The sequence below is a fragment of the Macadamia integrifolia genome, chromosome 1 (genome assembly GCF_013358625.1).
Source record: "Macadamia integrifolia cultivar HAES 741 chromosome 1, SCU_Mint_v3, whole genome shotgun sequence".
NCBI lineage: Eukaryota > Viridiplantae > Streptophyta > Magnoliopsida > Proteales > Proteaceae > Macadamia > Macadamia integrifolia.
Window position 1 is genome coordinate 19,540,495 of NC_056557.1, and position 18,522 is coordinate 19,559,016.

The following is an 18,522-nucleotide window of genomic DNA, read 5'->3' on the forward strand; positions in this document are numbered from 1 at the left end:
TCAATGGTTTTGACATATGATTTACCAGCGATTTAAATTTTAAAATCAAAATCAAACCATTTATTACATGGTTTTACGGTTTCAGTGTAAACAGTTCGGTTATATTTTGATTTCAAATTCACATCAGTGGATGATTCCAATTATCGACCATGTAAACTGGTGAAGCCACATGATCTAATATCAACGTCTACAATCGAATATCATATTCCTTGAGAAATGAACGGCTCAGATGAATCCTCTCTATCCCAGCTCGTCCTCATAGGCTAGTTACTAGTACTTTTGGGAAGAAACCTAGTTTGTCTCCTTGCGAGGGAACTCAGAAGAATTCAGAGTTTCTTGTCCACAGTGGTAACGTCTCCGCTCTCTGCCCCTAAAACCTTCTTCTTTAGACACTCAAATCCGTAGAAAATTCTCTCTTTTTGCGATTCATTTATTGTGGGTTTTTAATTTTGACCCCATTGAAGTTAATTGCATGGCTTAGTTTTGTCATTTCCATTTGAAGCTAATTTCTCTATCTAGGATTTCTTCTGGGAAGGTTTTTGAGTGCTAGAAAATAATTTCTTTTATTAACTATTTATGAGTTCAGTTTGGAAGAATTTTATGTTTTGAGTGGAACTAAATCAGGTGGGAATACTTATAGGGAAAAAAAAAAAATCAGGTGGGAACGATGTTTTCTTAGTTGAATGTGGTCAGTTTCTTGAAAGGAGAACGGTGGTACTGCAAATTTTGGAGTTGGTTCTACCTTGAGTAATTGGAGTTTGGGGGGGAAGAGGACTTCCAATTGTATATGGAGTTTAAGGGATCGAGACTTATTGGGATGCTGTATTGATAGTCTTTACTACTGTGGAGTGCAGATTAAATTTATCTGGATTGTAGGAGTTCTGTTTGGCAGCTGTGGGTAAAGAAGTTGAAGCAGATTTTTATAGGCTGGCATCTTAATTATTCTGGGATTGCCATCAATTTTCATGGGAAACACAATGGATATTTTAATACAGCTCTTACATGAAGAAGGTTAATTTTAATGCTTTCATGATATATATTTTCTGCCACTCTTATTTTTGGCAAGTGAACTACTATGTACATAGGTGCTAGGTTATGAGAGTTCTCTGTTTGATCTGATTTTCAATTTTGGGTTGGAACTATTCGTGGAGATCTTTGCGGTTTCATTGTCATACTGTGATCTATCGGTCAGGATGTTTGTTATGTATTATGCTGGCTTACTTTATAATGATTTTTGTTGTTATTCTCTTTTTTGTAATGCCACCGAACTATTTCAACTTTATACACAGATTGGGATGAACATTTCCTCTTTAATATCTGCTCAGGAAGCCCTTCTTTTGACCCTTTTTTTTTGTTCATTAATTTCATGTAAATGAAATCAAGTTGAACACTGAAATTTAGTGATGTTCTTCATGTGGAATTTTCTGTATTATTATTATTTCTAGTGGATTTTGATCTGATGTTCTGCACCAAGCGAAGCAAGAACGGTTTTCTTGGTTAACTTCAGAGCTACTTTATATGCTTTTTTCTTATTGTCTCCATAACCTAAACTACTAGCTCATTTGGACATTTCTTTGTTTGCAGTATGACTTATGACAAATATCATAAATATTTTCGTTCAAAGTTGCTGTTGGATTTGAATTCACTATTTAAATTTTTTCTTCCATGCTTTCTGCCTGCCAGAACTTTTACCTAATTATTAGAAGTTCATAACTATTAAACTAGCAGGTCTCAATGGGGTGAGACATTACATTGTTCGCGACAAGTATATGGATGCACAAATGATTCTATAGCCTTCTTATTATAAAGATGAAATAAAAAATATTAACCATGGAAAAACAGGTTCTGATGTTTGAGTAGATGACTTACCTTCAAAATGCCTTTTTGTATATAATGTTGAATTCATTGAATGTGCATTTTTTGCATGCTGTTATTGCTGATTTCCGTCGGCTTCTCTTTTGTAGGTGGTCAACTAATCAAAACTTAAGCCATTTCAAATGGCTCCTCCTGCTAAAGGTATGCTATTACTTTTTAGTTTGCCCTTCTTAAGCTTATTTGTAATGTGTGTGCTCATAATTAATAATTGCATGACCTTGCTAAATGGTTTGTATTTCATCCCCCCAGAAGCTCTTGAGGATCGCTCTCTAGCTCTTATTAGCTTAATCTTGCTATTTGTACCTTTCTTACCCTTAGTTAACTCATTTATGGGGAATTTTCCAAGCATTTTGCCTCTCTCGTCTGGAGCCTTGAATCTATAGTTATTGTTTTCTTTCATAGCTACTGCCAAGAAGCCTGATGCAAAGGCACAGGCATTGAAGGCTGCCAAGGCAGTAAAATCAGGGGCTGCTTCTCTGAAAAAGAAGATGAAGAAGATCCGCACTTCAGTAACTTTTCACCGACCAAAGACACTGAAGAAAGAGAGGAATCCAAAGTACCCCCGTATTAGTGCTCCTCCGAGGAACAAGCTGGACCACTATCAGATTCTCAAGTATCCCCTCACCACTGAATCTGCCATGAAGAAAATAGAAGACAATAACACACTTGTCTTCATTGTTGATATTCGGGCAGATAAGAAGAAGATCAAAGATGCTGTGAAGAAGATGTATGACATCCAGACAAAGAAAGTCAATACTTTGATCAGGTGAACACATCTTCTTTTGGGTTATTATTGTAAATTACATTGTTTCCAGGATGTAGCTTTCTTTTTAGGACCTGGTTTTCCTGCTTGGATGTTAATGGAAGAATCTCCATAAGCGGCACCTGGATCCGCCATATGGTAGGTGAGATGGCACTGAAAATATTTGTGGACAGGTAGACACCAAGGTCCCTTGCTCAGATGCCAAATTTCAGATCAACCTGAGTTTGTCAACACCAAACGAGGAAGTGAAAAATCTGGGACTGCCAAGAGGATGCATGGCTCTACAGTTGGGGTGCATAGACACACAGGGAAGGTTTCTAGGCTGAAATTTGGCACAGGCCTTCAGACCATCCCCGAGTTCCAACAGTTGTATTAGCCACATCACTCTTTGACATGCCAAAATTTGGGTGAAGTATAGTTTAGGGATAATTGTCTTGATAAAACAATGGATTAATGCATACATTTAGTCTTTTTGAGTTCTAAATTTGAGAATCATGGTTCAAAATAATGTTCATTGAATTATATTTCTTTGATATAAAGTTCATAAGTGATTGAACCAATTTTTCTGTTAGGTACAGAATCTGAGTCCGGGAAAGGTAAAGATGAAAACCTGACCCAGGGTTTGAGTTTCGACTGGAAAATTTGAGTATAGTCTTTATGATGTCTACTTTGATCCTGGAAAGTTTGGGCTTGATTTGAGAACGTTTACTATGCCCATAAATTGTAAACTCGAATTTGGTCTGCCGATAGGGCAGAATTAGTAACATTATATGGATGGAATTAATAACCTGACATATACTTTTTTTTCGGTTGTGTGACTATTTTAAGTCTAGTTTAATCCTAGAAAATTTGGGGGTTATTTTAGTTTTAGAATTATGATGTTGATGTCAATTTATTTCGGTGCACATAATTCTGGCAGAATCTACACTAGGATTGTAGCATGTGGAATAAATATGATTCGAGTTGAGTTCTGATTTTTGGTTTGAAACAGTGCTATTAAGTTTAATTATGCTTGAAAAATTTGGAATTATTTGGATTAGGGAAGGATTGGTTTTGTAATTTTTATTATCATTGTGTCAATTCTGGCAGAATCTGGAAACTCAAATTTAGGGTTTAAGAAGATAGTGGTAGGTACTTCCACTAATTATGGACTTGGGATTTTTACGTGACCTTGATTAAGGGATAAGGTACCTATTTGTAGAATTTGATGGTCTCAAGAGATGTTTAAGTGGGTATATATTCTTTTCTTACTGTACACAGGCCAATTGTTTATCTCTTTAGTGAATTGATCAATTTTATATTTCCAAGTTGCTACTTCAACAACGAATTTCATGTCATGGTTTTCATACCGTTTTATGAGGTATCTATTCTTTTCTTACTATATGCCTTGATCGAGGTTTAACTGATGATTTTATATATTCAAGGATGGATTCTGATTGATTGGTGCTAATTCTCCCATTTTACAAAACTCGTGGGGTGAGTTATTAACAAGACTGGGGGCAATTGATGCATGAGCACTTCATTTGATCGTGCCGAACCTGTTTGAGAGCCCGAACTAGAACCGGGTCCAGGTTTGGTTGTCGTTCAGTAGGATATTAGGAATTTATTTTGGAATTTTCTTGTAATCTTCTTACTGGAAGTTGTAGATTGAGTTAGATGCGTGGGACTTAAAAAGATTCCTAGTTACTTAGTGTCCTTGTTGAGTTAGTAGATTCCTAGCTATATATTAGTTTTTATTTGTCAGAATCTTCTTTACCAAAATAATTTTTTTTTTCTTTAAATATGTTTGTAACTCAATGCATTGGACAGATTTTATAATGGAATGAAATTGAGTGTCTCCCATGGTTGGCTATCAATCTCCCCCATCCCTAATCCTTTACCTCTTAGATTTTGGGGGTTGAGGTCTTACCTCGGGGCGACCCATCTTGCTAAACCTGAGTTCCAGAGCTTGTTGGAATAGTGGGTTTCTAATTCACTTTCAGATCTGATTCTTCCTCCACCGCCAGGTCAAATTTCAGATATTTGCTAGGCTGTTGCTTTGAAGGATTGTTGGCTGGAATCCAGAGATCTTAGGGCCAACTATCTCTTTAATTCTTACCTTGATTGGACCTTGGGTGAAAACTGAAAAGTTGGGTCCATTGTGAGGGGGGCTTCGTACCGCTGGCCTGTACTTTTTGAGAGGTTGAAGAAGACAACTTCAATTGGGTTGTTTATTGACATCAATACCCTTGTGCTTCCTGTTAAGTCCAAGTCTGTCCGTCACGTACAATTGCTTCCAATCGGTTCCCATACAAAAAAATATAAAAGACAGTTAGGTCCTACCACATGTTCACCTTCCAAAGTAACTCTCTACAATTTTGGTTTATTTCATGATTGCTACCTCCCCCTTTGCAAGTTCATTATAATTGCAGAACTGCTATTATTTCTTGCTTATCTAGTGCTTGGGTGGGCCCACTGCAAACCCAAGTAGGGTTTCCGAATCTCAGGAACTCCATCAGTTTGTAAGAGAGATTGTGAGTTTCACTTTCACGTCAACCTAGGTTTAGTTTGTATGTTAAGGTCTAACTAGATTTATTAACCTATCAGTTGATGTTTTTCTTTGACATCTCTTTTCAGTTCTGATATCTTCGCATTTTTTCTATTTCTGTTTTGTTAACAGACCCGATGGTACCAAGAAGGCATATGTGAGGTTGACTCCAGACTATGATGCTTTGGACGTTGCCAACAAGATTGGCATCATTTAATGGAGATTTGATTTCATATTGGCTTGTTAATTGGAAATCTATGATAGTACTAGAGAGATGCTACGCATCTGCATTTTTCAATAGTTTCAGGTGTAGTTCTAGTTTTCAAATTTTTTTTACATGGACAAATTCTAAATTTATTGGATTTTTCTTATAATCTTTGGAATGCTAAGCTTATGGAAGCATATTGACCCCTGGTTCCTCTGTAGATGTCTCCTCTTTGATTTTGTTGCTTTGATGTGGTATAGAAATTGAGCCGCTACTCTCAAGATTCTTACATGCTTCAATGTCTGCGAAAGATTGAAAATGTCAAACAGTTTAAATGTCTATCATGGCTATTCATTGAATATATTTCCTGATACTGCAATCCTATCTACTGTTTGCTGTCTATTCCTGTCACCAGTTGTTGCACACCATACACTGCTTAGCCATCCGCAAAACTGTTTGGATTGCTATGGTCTCTGTCCTGACTTGTCAAGATTTTAACTGCATTTAGATACCATATTGCATTGAAACCATAACAAAATGGGAGTTACATAGAAGAATAGGTTCCCATCCTGCACTCCCTAAACATTGCTCAAAACTACCATCACAGATTAAAGGAGGTTCAATCCCATGTGTTAAACCCTGGTAATCCTCAAAAGAAAGGATTGCATTATGCATAGCATTAGCTTTCAAGACTCATGCTGATCAATTGAAGGGAGAACAACTTGAGATCAGAGACCCGTTGATAAATTGGACTAACTGTACAACAAAAATTGGGTTTTACTGTTTAAAGAGGACATCCTTCCTGAATAACCAGAAGAAGTAGAAAGCTTAACAATAACAGGGGAGAGTGTTCTCTGTGGGGAAAAGCAGTCTCTACCGGTGGCCCTCACAGTCTCTCTCTCTCCTTTGCCCATATAGGTTATTTCACAAGATATTTGATCGTAATACATGGAAGGAAGTGATCTACATATTGAATATGTACCGTTGTTAATTGTGGGTTAAAATTTTCATTTAGAACATTAAGTAATCTATGAAAGACTAAACTTCGAAGTATGGACATGCATTAAAATTTGAAATGTAAAGAATTTTTCTTCTAATATAGCAATATGAGATAAGTGGAAGAATGTTGGATGATGTGGTTCAAATTGCCACATCAATTTTATACCATTTATAACATTGCAAGGTGGTTAATGGATAAGTGGAAGTGTAACTGCAACCATTTCCTTGATGCAAGGAAATGGATACGAGCAGTTGATAGCTTAAGAAGGGTTTTGGTTTTGGGTGAGAGATGGACATTATTCCATCCTCTTCTACCACTAAGGCTATGTTTGGTTGTTAGGGGAATAAAAGGGAAGAGAAGTGAAATTTTCATACTTAAAAAGAAATATATATAATCATTATCTGAAGCACCTTGATTTTAGAACCCAGCCTTAGGAATAGAAATTTTATGGATAAGGGTATAAGGTGGAATGGTTAATGGTCAATTGTGTAGATGAGAGCAAGGGAAGAAAAGGAATCTTGATGTAAGTTATGGAAGGGCTTGTGGATGCCTACATGAATGGGGAAGGGTCCCACATAAGGTGGGATATCTTAGCCAGAAGATTGGATAGTAGAGGACCAAAAAGGGCCTAACCGGCTGGAGAGCCCCTGGCCAACGGCCTGCCTATTCAGTGGCAGAATGCCCAAATTTGGTGTTTTTCCTATGATTTGAGGTATGTTTAAGGGTTTGATTGCATTTAATTTCATGTTAATCTTCAATTCCTACTGAGATATTTGAGTTGAAGTATTTAGGAAAAATGAAATTTTATAAAAACTACTTTTACATAATAGACCCTAAGGTCTCTGTTGGTCCTTAAAAGGGGGAAAATCGGTCATTATTTCCTCTCCTTTGCTGCTACATCCGTATGAAAACAGAGAAGAGGGAAAGAAAAAGAAGAAGAAAGGAAGGAGAAGAGAAGGCTGCTGTCCATGTGTTTTGGGGCTGCCTCATGCTATTGCTACTGCTGTCGTATGGTTTTTGCTACTCACTTGTTGCTGTTGTAGAGTAAAAGGTGGTGGGTGCAAGGAATTTGTTGCTGTCCAAGCTTGGAACAAACCGAGAGGAGTGCATGCTGCTGTCCAAGGTGCAGAAAGGGGGCTGCTGTCACATATTTTCTGCTATACACACATCATAAGATAAAAATTAACCTCTGAAATTGCTGTACAGTAGTGTAGTTACAAATTAGGAATAGGTTCAGCTTGGTTCCTAAGCTTGCAGCCACCCAAAGTGGGAAATATGGACTGCATGCAAGGGAACTTGGCTGATTACTGTTATAGAGAGTAAATTGATATGAAATTCCTGCTGTACCTATAAATTTAAGGTAATCTAATGGCTGTACCAAGGAATAGTTTCAGCTGAATTCTTAAGCATGCAGCCATCCAGAGAGGGAATCTTGGACTGCATGCATATGAATTGGGCTAATTTCTGGCATTGAGACTAAATTAATTGTAATTCTTGATGTAATCTTGCTGTACATGTAATTTAAAGTGAGATACAGACTTGAATTTGTCCCAACAACCACCCATAAATTGGGTTTGAGCTCCACAGGTTCAGGAATAGATTTCCAGACTTGAATCTGCCATCCCAAGGAAGAAAATTGAGGAATTCCATAGGGCAAAATTTTAATTCATGTAATTGGGAGTGTTGGGGGTTGTAAAAGGACCCTAGAGGTGTTAAGGAACCTTTCCCATGTTCCCATGGTCAATACCCATCAACCATGGGCAGCCCAAGCTGAAGAAATTGGCAGAACTGCATATGGAAGTGTAGAAATTTCTGCAGAATCTCTCGCATCGGTTGGGCAAGCGGCTAGCCGGTTGTCTCCCACCGATTGGGATATTTTGAGCCCAATCAGCCCCTGGTTTGGCTGAACAATACCCTTCCCCTTGTGGGTTATGTTCCCTACCTATTTAGCCAACTTAGCCCTATGAGTAGGGGGTAACTCGGGAGTATTTTTGAGGTTTTAAATGAGATTGGAACATGGGCTGTACTGTTAAGAGTTGTTTTGGGTTTAGTAGCGAACCTGTAATGAGTCAATTTAGATGTAGATAGGTGTTATAAATATTTAACAAATGATACACACTTGGTTAGGAACCTAAACAATCGGACGAGGATACAAAGTCGATTGCGGTGATCTCATCGTACTTGTGATTTGGGTAAAAAAGTGAGTGAGTGTTTGATTAATTTATAGAGTGTTTCTTTTATAATTTCATTTATGCATGCTCTGATATATATATATTATATATATATTGCACATGTGGTATGGTTTTACCGATGTTATTGTGATAGAGGTTTTGTGGATGCGTAGTTATAGAATTAAGTGATAGTGATTGTAACATCGACGGTCTGAGGCAAAGTGTGATCGAGGGGGGGAAAATCCGGTACCGTGGGCTCAGAGGTCGGTATTACAATGATGAACACCGATGTATGATTGATTGCGATGATGCATATAGATTACATATGGTTATGCTTCACAGACCCTGGTGCTACACCCCTTGCCAGTAAGGGGTTAGGTACTGGTTAATCCCAAGAGATGGGGATGTAGCATGGGTGACCGATGTTGAGATTCTGGGACTGTGGCTGCATGCTACATAGCATGGGTGATCGACGTGTGAGATTCCAAGAACATGGTTGTCTACAACATGGGTGACTGATGTGTGTGATTCTGAGACCTGCAGGCTCCTGACTTGCAACTAGTTTGTATCTTTGAGTGACTAATATGTGTGATTCCGGGGCCAGGGATGCCACCTATGTTGCAGTAGCACTGATACCCTATCTTAGACTTAGTAATTGTTTGCTAGGTATTGTGTGATAAAAATGGATCATGAGCATCATTTAATTTGTTTGAGCATGCATTGCATCATTTATTTGCGTGTGCTTGTATGTACACCCCTCACTGGGCTTGTGAAGCTCATCCCTCATTAATTACTCTTTCTAAATGGTGGAACCGATACTGAGATAGGATTGGACTTCGGCAGCGATTGTGAGGCTTGTGTCTACGAGACACCAGGAGGCTGATGGACTTCACTCTTCTTATTTCAGATATTCCATTTGATGTATATATTTATAGAATGTGTAGTAGGAAGTATTGTAACATGCAGATGTGTAAAGACATGAAAATTTATATAATGTTATTTATCATTTTAGTACAAAACTAGTGATATTTGTATGATTTTATTAGTGTACTCTGATTTTAGTTGTGGTCTTGATGGCATTTGTAAAATTAAGATACTGTATCTGTGATCCTAGAGAAGTAGACTGACTGGATGTGGGTGTCTAGTGCTGCATACCTTGGCCAATTTGAGGCAGGGTGTGACATTACTCATGTAATTTTAACATTAACTTCAAATCATTCCATATTTGGTTATAAAATTTCACTTTACTTTGTATCTAAAACCCTTTGCTATAATATGTAAAATGAAAATTACACGTAAAATGTATCATTGCTAAATATGGTTAAAAAAAATTTAAGTAGTTTATACAATCATATAGGATTATGATTATAAACATTTCTTTTTAAAGTATGAAAATTTCACTTTCTTCCTTTTAAATTCCCATTGCAACCTAACAAAGCCTAAGAGAAAATGGAGGTAAGTGGATATCCCTTCTTGGTTGTTTATATTCTGCTATGTTGTGCCTTAGGAGAATTTCCATCTCTTGATGTACTAGATTTCCCCTCTAATTCTCTGAAGGCATTTTTACCAAAAAATAAAATAAAATCTCTAAAGGCATCACTTGGTGGCAAGGGGAATTAAAGGGAAAGGAAATGAAATATTCAAACCTAAAAGAGAGATTATTGTAATTATTACCCATGTGACTATATTGTTATCTCTAAATCATTCTATGCTTGTTTACTGAATTACTCTTTACTTTCCATCCAAATCCCTTTGCTTTAAAATGTAAAATATATCACTACTAAATATAATAAGAAAATAGAGTAGTTTATACAATCACATGGGATAATCATTATAAATAAGATTTGAAAATTTTCACTTCCTTTCCTTTTAGTATTCCTTGCAATCAAGTGTAATCCAAAGAAATACCCAAGTGACGATCGATTATTTTTATTTTCATAAGATAAACATATCCCTACAACTTGTGGACTTCAATGAACTCTTGAGAATTTTTTTTTTGGGTAAATGAACTATGAGAGACGTACAAATAACACATAGTTTGTAGTAATTAACTCTTTTCTACATTTCTTCCCTTCCCTACCTAATTAATTAATTTAAAAAAAAAAACTCTCTTCTACACCACCTTCAACTCACGTGTCTTAAGTCTGAACTTTCCATTTCCAGTCAAACTAATAAATACCCTTAAATCAAGCGTCATAGTTCATTATGTTACAAGGTCAAGATTGCTGTTCAGACAAATGTAAAACAAGTGATGTTCAGACATCAATGCGTGTGATTGTGTTCATGTTTTATCATTTGGTCAATGGGTTATTGTCCAAGTTTGAAAGCCACCTCAAAACTCATTCCTAGAATATTGATTGTTGGCTAGGTCCCATTAGACTCTTAAATGTTACTTGTCAAGATGGATAGCATCATCTCTAGCCTACTTTGGACTTGGCCAAGTTGCACCAACTGCCCAGACCTTATCCTAAACCCTGAATTCTAAAGTCCATTAAACTCCTAAACTCCTAAACTCCTAAGCCCCTTACTTATAAAGAAAAAATATAAACGAATTCAGTTTGCATCCATATTCGTTTATAGGTATATAGATACTCCGAAAGAAATCTATCAAATTCGAATAAATATTCAACTAAACTAAAATCTAAGTAGTTAATAATCTTGTGGGTTTTTGAAGATGCAACAAGTTTTAGAGAATGAGGAAACAAAATCATGAGACTAAAACATTTGAGAGACATAGATTGATGCGAATCATATATAGCCAGGGGGAGAAAAGTTCAGATTACATAAGTTAGAGATGTAAACAGATAGTTGAAAATTTTAATTCGATTCACATCTATATATATCATTTAGGGATAATCGTATCGGATGAGAAATTATTTAGATCCGATCACATTCGATTCATATTCGATCCACTTCCATCTCTATTGTAAACACACATGGAGGAGCTCAAAAGCCCCTAATGTAGATTGGGCCCTCATGTTCAAGGTCAACTTTGGGTGAAGTTGGACTTGGAGAAAAAATGGAATTTTGAAAAGCCTTAAAAGTGAACAAAGAGGTAGAAAGAGATTTTGGGGCAAAAAAATAAAAGTCAATTAGATGGTATTTATGGCATTATATTAGAGGGAAAGCAAATAAAAGAAGTTAAACAAGGAAATATACTGTCTGAAATTCTAATGAGAATTCAATCAACCAGGGTATCTTAAGTAGCGAAAGAATGACCTAACATTAATAGAATAAGCCTTTTTTTTATTTTTTATTTATTTTGTAAAGCACTGAAACACTTATTTTTCCTTGAGAATTTTGAGAATCTATATGATTTCCTAATTAGGATGATTCGTTTCATTGAATAATAAAAAATGGAGTAATTGACATAAAAATGGAATTAAATATTTTAAAAAAATGTAATTAATACTTTGTTAAGTCACTATCACCACCAACTTAACGTTACACTTCAAAGTTCCAATTTAAAAGGGAGGGGATAATTAAGTATCTGCTACAAATTTAAAGTTAGGTTTTTATAATTATTATCTATCATGAAGAATATGCAAATACAAGTTTAAAGTTAGTGGTCATCAAAGTTCAAAACTGAAAGGGAATAATTTAATATAAGCCAAATATTAAGTTTCCAATTAAGTTTGAATCTGTCATTGTTTTATATTTTATCCCATATAAGGTTGCATTAATTGGTGGGATAATTCGAGTATTAGTTTGACCTACATGGTTCACCCATAAAACCATTCAAACCAACTCCAAATACTTTCCTTCGATTTAAAGTCGAGAGTTCCAAGATGGAAATTGAGAAAGTTCTCCACTAGTGTGGAGTAGGGCTGCAGGCAGCCCAGGCTCGACTTAATGAGGGCCGTGCATGAAATTGCACGAGACGACTTCAAAAATGAGTTGGACGATGCAAGCAGAGGAGCTTCAAAAACAGCTCCGCTTGTTTTTTTTTTGAAGGAAGTGGACAGAATGACATTTCACCCACTCATTTTGGTATTAGGAATTAACAACGCAGCAGAACAACAATTAGCAAAAGTAAAAACGAAAAAGGGATTACACACACACACACATGCATGGAATACAATGATTTATGTGGTTCACCTAAGATGAGCTACTTCGACTGTAAAGTAATAACCAAAACTTACACTATTCTGATAAAGAAATTACAAAACTCTCACTTTCACATCCTCACATAGTACAATATAGAGAAACCCTGATCCTCAAAGGACAAAACTAGCTTCTTGAATTAAACTAATATCAGACTGCATCACTATAAAGAAACTGCCTTTCACAAAAACTTCATAATATAGACAACTCATAAAAAGTTGAGGTTCATTAAAAATTGAAAAATAATCAATAGTACTTCTTGAATTAAACTAAGATCAGACTTCATCAATAACATTAAAGTTAATATTACTTGCCACTCCTATTGTATGAAGTCGATAATTCCTTTCCCACTATTCTCCATACCTATCTTGAAACACTCAAACCCATAGATAAGGGATGCTCCATTCACCATGGATAAAGGAAACTGCCTTTCACAAAGATATATCCCTCAAACCAATAGCTTTCCCTCTGATGGGCTTTGGGTTCTAATGATGGTTCAACCATCCAAACTGGGTCAAAGTTATAGAAAGCAGCTTGTTGACCCCATTATTCTTTTCCAATGCAAAACTTAAGCAGCAATAACAGTAACACACATCATGCTTCACTTCTCGAAGTCACCATGGAAATATGGCATGCAAGGACATACCTACCAACCCACCTACCACCTACCCACCTACTTACAAACCTCACTCCAAAAAAAAAGGTGACAATGTGATATCATCTCTTGAAACATCATCCTAAAGATAATAAGGCATGTTACACGAGCAGAAATGCTAAATTTTTGGGAGAAAAGGGCTATACTTTTCTCCTTCATTCGTTACTAAATATGGCATCTAACAATGTTCACACATTAATTATTCTTTTTCTTTTGGTTGAACTCAGTTCACACATTAGTTAGCACCAATATAAGACTCTATATAGCTTGATTACTTCTATCTTCAATTCTTCATCCTCGTCTCTTCTTCTTTTCATACCTACAAAAACAATAGTTGAGATTCAATTTAGAGTCTTCAAACTCTTCTATGGCTGCCAGCAAAGTATTACTGACTGATCTTTCGTCCGGCATCAGTCATGTCCCTTTGAATTATGTTCGACCGGTTTCGGATCGTCCGAATCTTCTCAATGTTCAATCACCGGAACAATCGATTCCTATCATTGATCTTCAAGACCTCAACGGTCCTAACCACTCTAAGATAGTAAAAGAGATTGGCCAAGCATGTCAACATGATGGTTTTTTTCAGGTATGTTATTTTTATTTGGACTGAGTTTTCCTTGAGCCTTGGTGAATGAGAATCCCTTGACCGTGGATATTTTGAAAAAATATTAAACCCTGGAGAGATTTATGAACCCTCAGATCATATGGTGAACCTTCCCATGATGGAGGAAAACTCTCTATTAGGGGTGTCAACCGGTTGGGCCGGTCCGGTTTCGGTCGGGCTTAATCGGGCTTGAAGACTTTCAAGGGCTACACCGTGTCTGCCCATTTAACTAATCGGGCTTAGTTATTGAGGGCATGGTACACTTTATATTCGGTCGGTCGGTCTCAGACTATAATCGGGCTACCTTAATCGGGCTTTAGTCGGGCCTTAACCGGGCTACGGACATGTTTAATGTTAAACGGGCTTTAATCGGTTTTTAAACGGGCCCTCTTTAAAATTTGCTCTTATATTCCGGCCCACTCATGCAAGCCCAAAAAAATGAAAATAAATCAATAAATGATACCAAATATAACCATTATTTAAAATGTGAACATGTCTTTTACTTTTTAGTTTTTATTCTTTAATTTGGGGGGTAAAATAGGTATTCTACAATCACTAAAGGGTCGGGCCAAGTCGGTGCACAATAGGCCGGTCTCGGTCGGGCGTTATTCGGTCAGTCTCGGTCGGGCGCCCGACGGTCCAAGTAGCAAAACCGAGACCGACCATTTATAAACGGGCCGGGCTTAAGCCCGACACGTTTAATAAACGGTCCGGGCCGGGCCGGTCTATAAACGGTCGGTCCCGGTCGGTTTAGTCGGGTCGGGCCACAAATTGACACCCCTACTCTCTATTTTATTTTACTGATAAAAAGGCTTATTGTTTCATTATAAGCTAGTTTTTGCTAGAAGTGGGTGCGGGTCTGCGGGTTGGATCATGTGCGTCCATGCAATATGACCCAATTCATGAAGGACCCATTGAGTGGGATCTCTCTCTCTCTCTCTCTCTATCTAAACAAAGACCAGCCTATGTGGACAGACTGCAAAACCCAAATAGGGCATGGGGAGAGAAAGAAGATAAATTATGAGGGTAGCCATTGCATGATTCAGGGCCCTAACCTGAATAATGAGGCTTTCACCTCTCAGTTTTGGTTCAAGTCTTCCATAATTTTTTGATAGTTCCTTTGTATATGACTAGTCCTTTTATAATCATCACCCCTTAAAATGTTTATAGGTCAAGAACCATGGGATACCGGAGAGGATGATCAAAGACATGTTAAGAGTATCCAAGGAGTTCTTTAAATTGCCTGAAAGAGAGAGGTTGAAAATCTACTCCACTGATCCTTCCAAGACTGTGAGGCTCTCAACCAGCTTCAATGTGAAGACAGAAACAGTTGCAAATTGGAGAGATTTTTTGAGACTTCATTGTTACCCTCTTGAGGACTATGTGCATGAATGGCCATCTAATCCTCCCCCTTTTAGGTAACTCTATTTTATCCTTACGTCTAAATTTACTTTCAATTTTAATATAAACCCCTCATGGTCTCTGTCAATGCTTGATAGATACCTTAGGGGAAAATAAGAGTATCTCATACAAAATGGGACATATGGATAAGATAAGCTCACAAATTTGATCCCCTATTTCTTATTTTCCATATCTTTGCATGGCACCCAAAGTACATGGAGGCAGAACCAATACTTAGTGTTGCCTCCCCTGAAATTACCTTTAATTATTTCCCAATAATTTTCTTTAATAATAATAATAATAATAATAATAATAATAATAATAATAAGGGAAACATTTGAAGGTCAACTAACACCACTAGGATAACCTAGTGGTGGCAGCTCCGGCTTGAAGAGTTGACGCCCAGAAGGTCGTGGGATCGAACCCTGTCGTACACATTGTGTGTGTGTAGGTGCAAATTAGAGATTGTGTAGATAGGCGCATGGGCTCAGGTTCGATTCCCCATGTGTGCATCTACGATTTAAGTAGAGACTGTGGCGGTGGGTTGCTACACTAGGTGTTTTGGAGGGACCTATGTGGATGCATGTATTACACCATACCATCCCAGAGACCCAAGCTTTTAGGCTTTTGCACTATTTTTTTTTCTTGGAAAAGTAAATTTTTGTATATTTTTCTTTTATAAATTGATTTTTTTTTTTAAATTATTCATCATCATTATTATTATTAGTTGATATATCTTATAATAAAGGGAGTTTCTTATTAACACCTCTCAAGGTGTCAAATAATTTGTAGCTCAATTTTTTACCTTTTAATATGATATATAATTTTTTTTCTTATGAGGGTAATAATGACATTTCACATGTGTATTTGAAATATGTGCATGACAATGACACCTTTTGATAATGATATGCCATTTTTAAATTATTTCTGAAAACTCTTTTATACCATTATCTTAAATAACTTTTGAAAATTAGACAAAGGGCAAAAAGAAGACGTCAAATTCAATATACAAATATAGAGATATCATTCAATACTCGCAATAATAAAGAAGATAAGGTTAAATCGACAGTTTAAAATTTGAAGTGGCTATTGTTTTTCATATGAATCTGTCTGTGTTTTCAACAACGCATTTGATGAATATATTACAATATTCACTAGCTAATATAAATTAATAAAATGCATTGTCATCCATTTTTATTCTAACAGGGAAGATGCAGCTCAATATTGCACAAATGTGAGAGGTCTTGTATTAAGGTTGCTTGAAGCAATTTCAGAGAGCTTAGGTTTACAAAGTGATTACATAGATAAGGCATTACATAAACATGCACAACACATGGCCATCAATTACTATCCACCATGTCCACAACCGGAGCTTACTTATGGATTACCCGTTCATACTGACCCGAACGTAATCACAATTCTTTTACAAGATGATATTCCAGGTTTGCAGGTCCTTAGAAATGGCAAATGGGTTGCCATCAACCCAACTCTGAATACCTTTATTGTCAACATCGGTGATCAAATTGAGGTGAGAGAAACAAAAAATATTTAGATTTCTAATAGCTTTGTTATGTCCATCCACCCTCATTGTAGTCTCTGATTTTTCAATACCTTGTTTTGCTACTTGAGAAATTTGGCTCGGACTGAAATTTGACACATGAATAAAGGACTTTGTGGTCTACTTAAGTTGGCAATGGATCTTCACCTCAGGAAGCTTATAGTTCTGAGTTCGACTCCTCTTACCTCTTTGGATCCACTCACACGGGGGTGTTTAGTGTTCTTCATTGCTTTCAGTGAAAATTAAATGGTTCTCATTCAATTCCGGTATGAGTAGGTCCATGCAGTTGTGGGGTCAGTATGAACCCGCAGGACTAGTCAGGTCGAAGCCCTAGATACCCATTGTTAAAAAAAAGAAGAAAAAAAAAGAAGCATATAATCGCACCTAAACTGCCAAATAGTAGTTATTGGAATGTGTATTATTTTACTTTCGGGTGAAGGCATGCCAAGACCCCACCCCCAACATCCATGAATGAGCAGAAATCATAGATTGAGTTGCTGGATTGAAAATTTTGGCTGGGGGCTGATTTTTTGTTTTTAGTCTTTGGGTTAAGCATTAAGGATGCTACTTATCAACAAGTCATTGATCCTTTAAAGTCTATTATCGTTTGTGTGTAGGTGCTCAGTAATGGAAGGTACAAAAGTGTGCTCCATAGGGCTGTGGTAAACCACAACAAAGATAGAATCTCTATCCCAACTTTCTATTGCCCATCACCTGATGCTGTGATCAAACCTGCAGAAGAGCTAGTGGACAAAGAGCACCCTGCCCTCTACAAAAGCTATACTTATAGCGAGTACTACACCAAGTTTTGGAATCTAGGGCTTGCGACCGAGAAATGCTTAGATATGTTTAGAGTTTCTACAACTTAGATGTTTGATAATCCGTATAGGATGATGTATGTATTGTCATAGAAAATATGTTATGCGAAAAAGTTTCCCATGCAATTAATGTATTGTACACCCATCATGGTTTTTCTTCGTTATTTTTTTCTTTCTTCTTGGCCATGTGAATGATACCATTTTCCACACCACCACCATTAGTGTGGCGTGGAGATACCCCACAGTGGCAGTGCAGGGTGTTGGATATGTGTGTCTTCAATTTAAAGTAAATAAAATTAATTTGTATTATTATTCTATGTGCAATGTGTTGTTGTAAGATTATACCTTGAAGTATTCACAACTGCTAGGAACAACATTAGGCATATTGTTTTTTTTATTATATACTTTTGGAGTGTAAATCTAAAATATAAATGTGAGCATTCATATTGTATATGTGTTGGACTCGATCAAAATGAGAATCTTGGATGATTGGATCGTCATTAATTGTTTATGTATGAAACACTTTGATAGTCATTTTTGTCTCTATACTTAAGAGGTCCTTCGCTACCATTATTATTATATTTTGCGCATTGTCATGTGTACCAATGTTGATGCCTATACACCATATGGGTAGGCTAGAATCACAACGTTTATTTTTAAATGGAAAAGATGCATGCTCAACATGGAATCCATTTCTCGATGTGAGAGAATATCCTATGACAATTCTTTGACAATGATTAAAAAAAATTTTGAGCTTGGTGGAAGTCTATAAATTATTTACAAATGCATTTTTAAATATTAGTGTTATTAAATAATTATTTTTCAAAATATTTATAAATAT

At 36.6% G+C, this 18,522-nt stretch overlaps 2 protein-coding genes across 3 annotated transcripts; both read left to right on the plus strand.

The window, feature by feature from the left end:
- Positions 1–235: 235 nt before the first annotated feature.
- LOC122079858 (60S ribosomal protein L23A) lies at positions 236–5,590 on the plus strand. Of its 2 annotated transcripts, none has more exons than XM_042646650.1 (4): positions 236–348; positions 1,965–2,016; positions 2,278–2,641; positions 5,298–5,590. In XM_042646650.1, the coding sequence occupies exons 2-4, from the start codon at positions 1,998–2,000 to the stop codon at positions 5,380–5,382; spliced, it is 468 nt and encodes a 155-aa protein (XP_042502584.1). In that variant the 5' UTR covers positions 236–348; positions 1,965–1,997; the 3' UTR covers positions 5,383–5,590. The 2 variants fall into 2 exon arrangements, with proteins under 2 accessions (XP_042502584.1, XP_042502664.1); XM_042646730.1 differs by lacking the exon at positions 236–348 and adding an exon at positions 751–1,011.
- Positions 5,591–13,667: 8,077 nt separating this feature from the next.
- On the plus strand, positions 13,668–17,732 carry LOC122074397 (protein DMR6-LIKE OXYGENASE 2-like). The gene is made up of 4 exons (XM_042639222.1): positions 13,668–13,886; positions 15,075–15,322; positions 16,512–16,833; positions 17,481–17,732. Exons 1-4 carry the CDS (start codon positions 13,668–13,670, stop codon positions 17,730–17,732), a joined length of 1,041 nt encoding a protein of 346 aa, XP_042495156.1.
- The last annotated feature ends 790 nt before the right edge of the window (positions 17,733–18,522 follow it).

Bases quoted from the DNA above. Each gene is read 5' to 3' on its own strand.
- LOC122079858 (XM_042646650.1), top strand. The intron at 2,642-5,297 runs GTGAACACATCT...TTTTGTTAACAG, and splicing joins AAAGTCAATACTTTGATCAG to ACCCGATGGTACCAAGAAGG.
- LOC122074397 (XM_042639222.1), top strand. From the start codon at position 13,668: ATGGCTGCCAGCAAAGTATTACTGACTGATCTTTCGTCCGGCATCAGT. The intron at 13,887-15,074 runs GTATGTTATTTT...AAATGTTTATAG, and splicing joins AACATGATGGTTTTTTTCAG to GTCAAGAACCATGGGATACC. The intron at 16,834-17,480 runs GTGAGAGAAACA...GTTTGTGTGTAG, and splicing joins ACATCGGTGATCAAATTGAG to GTGCTCAGTAATGGAAGGTA.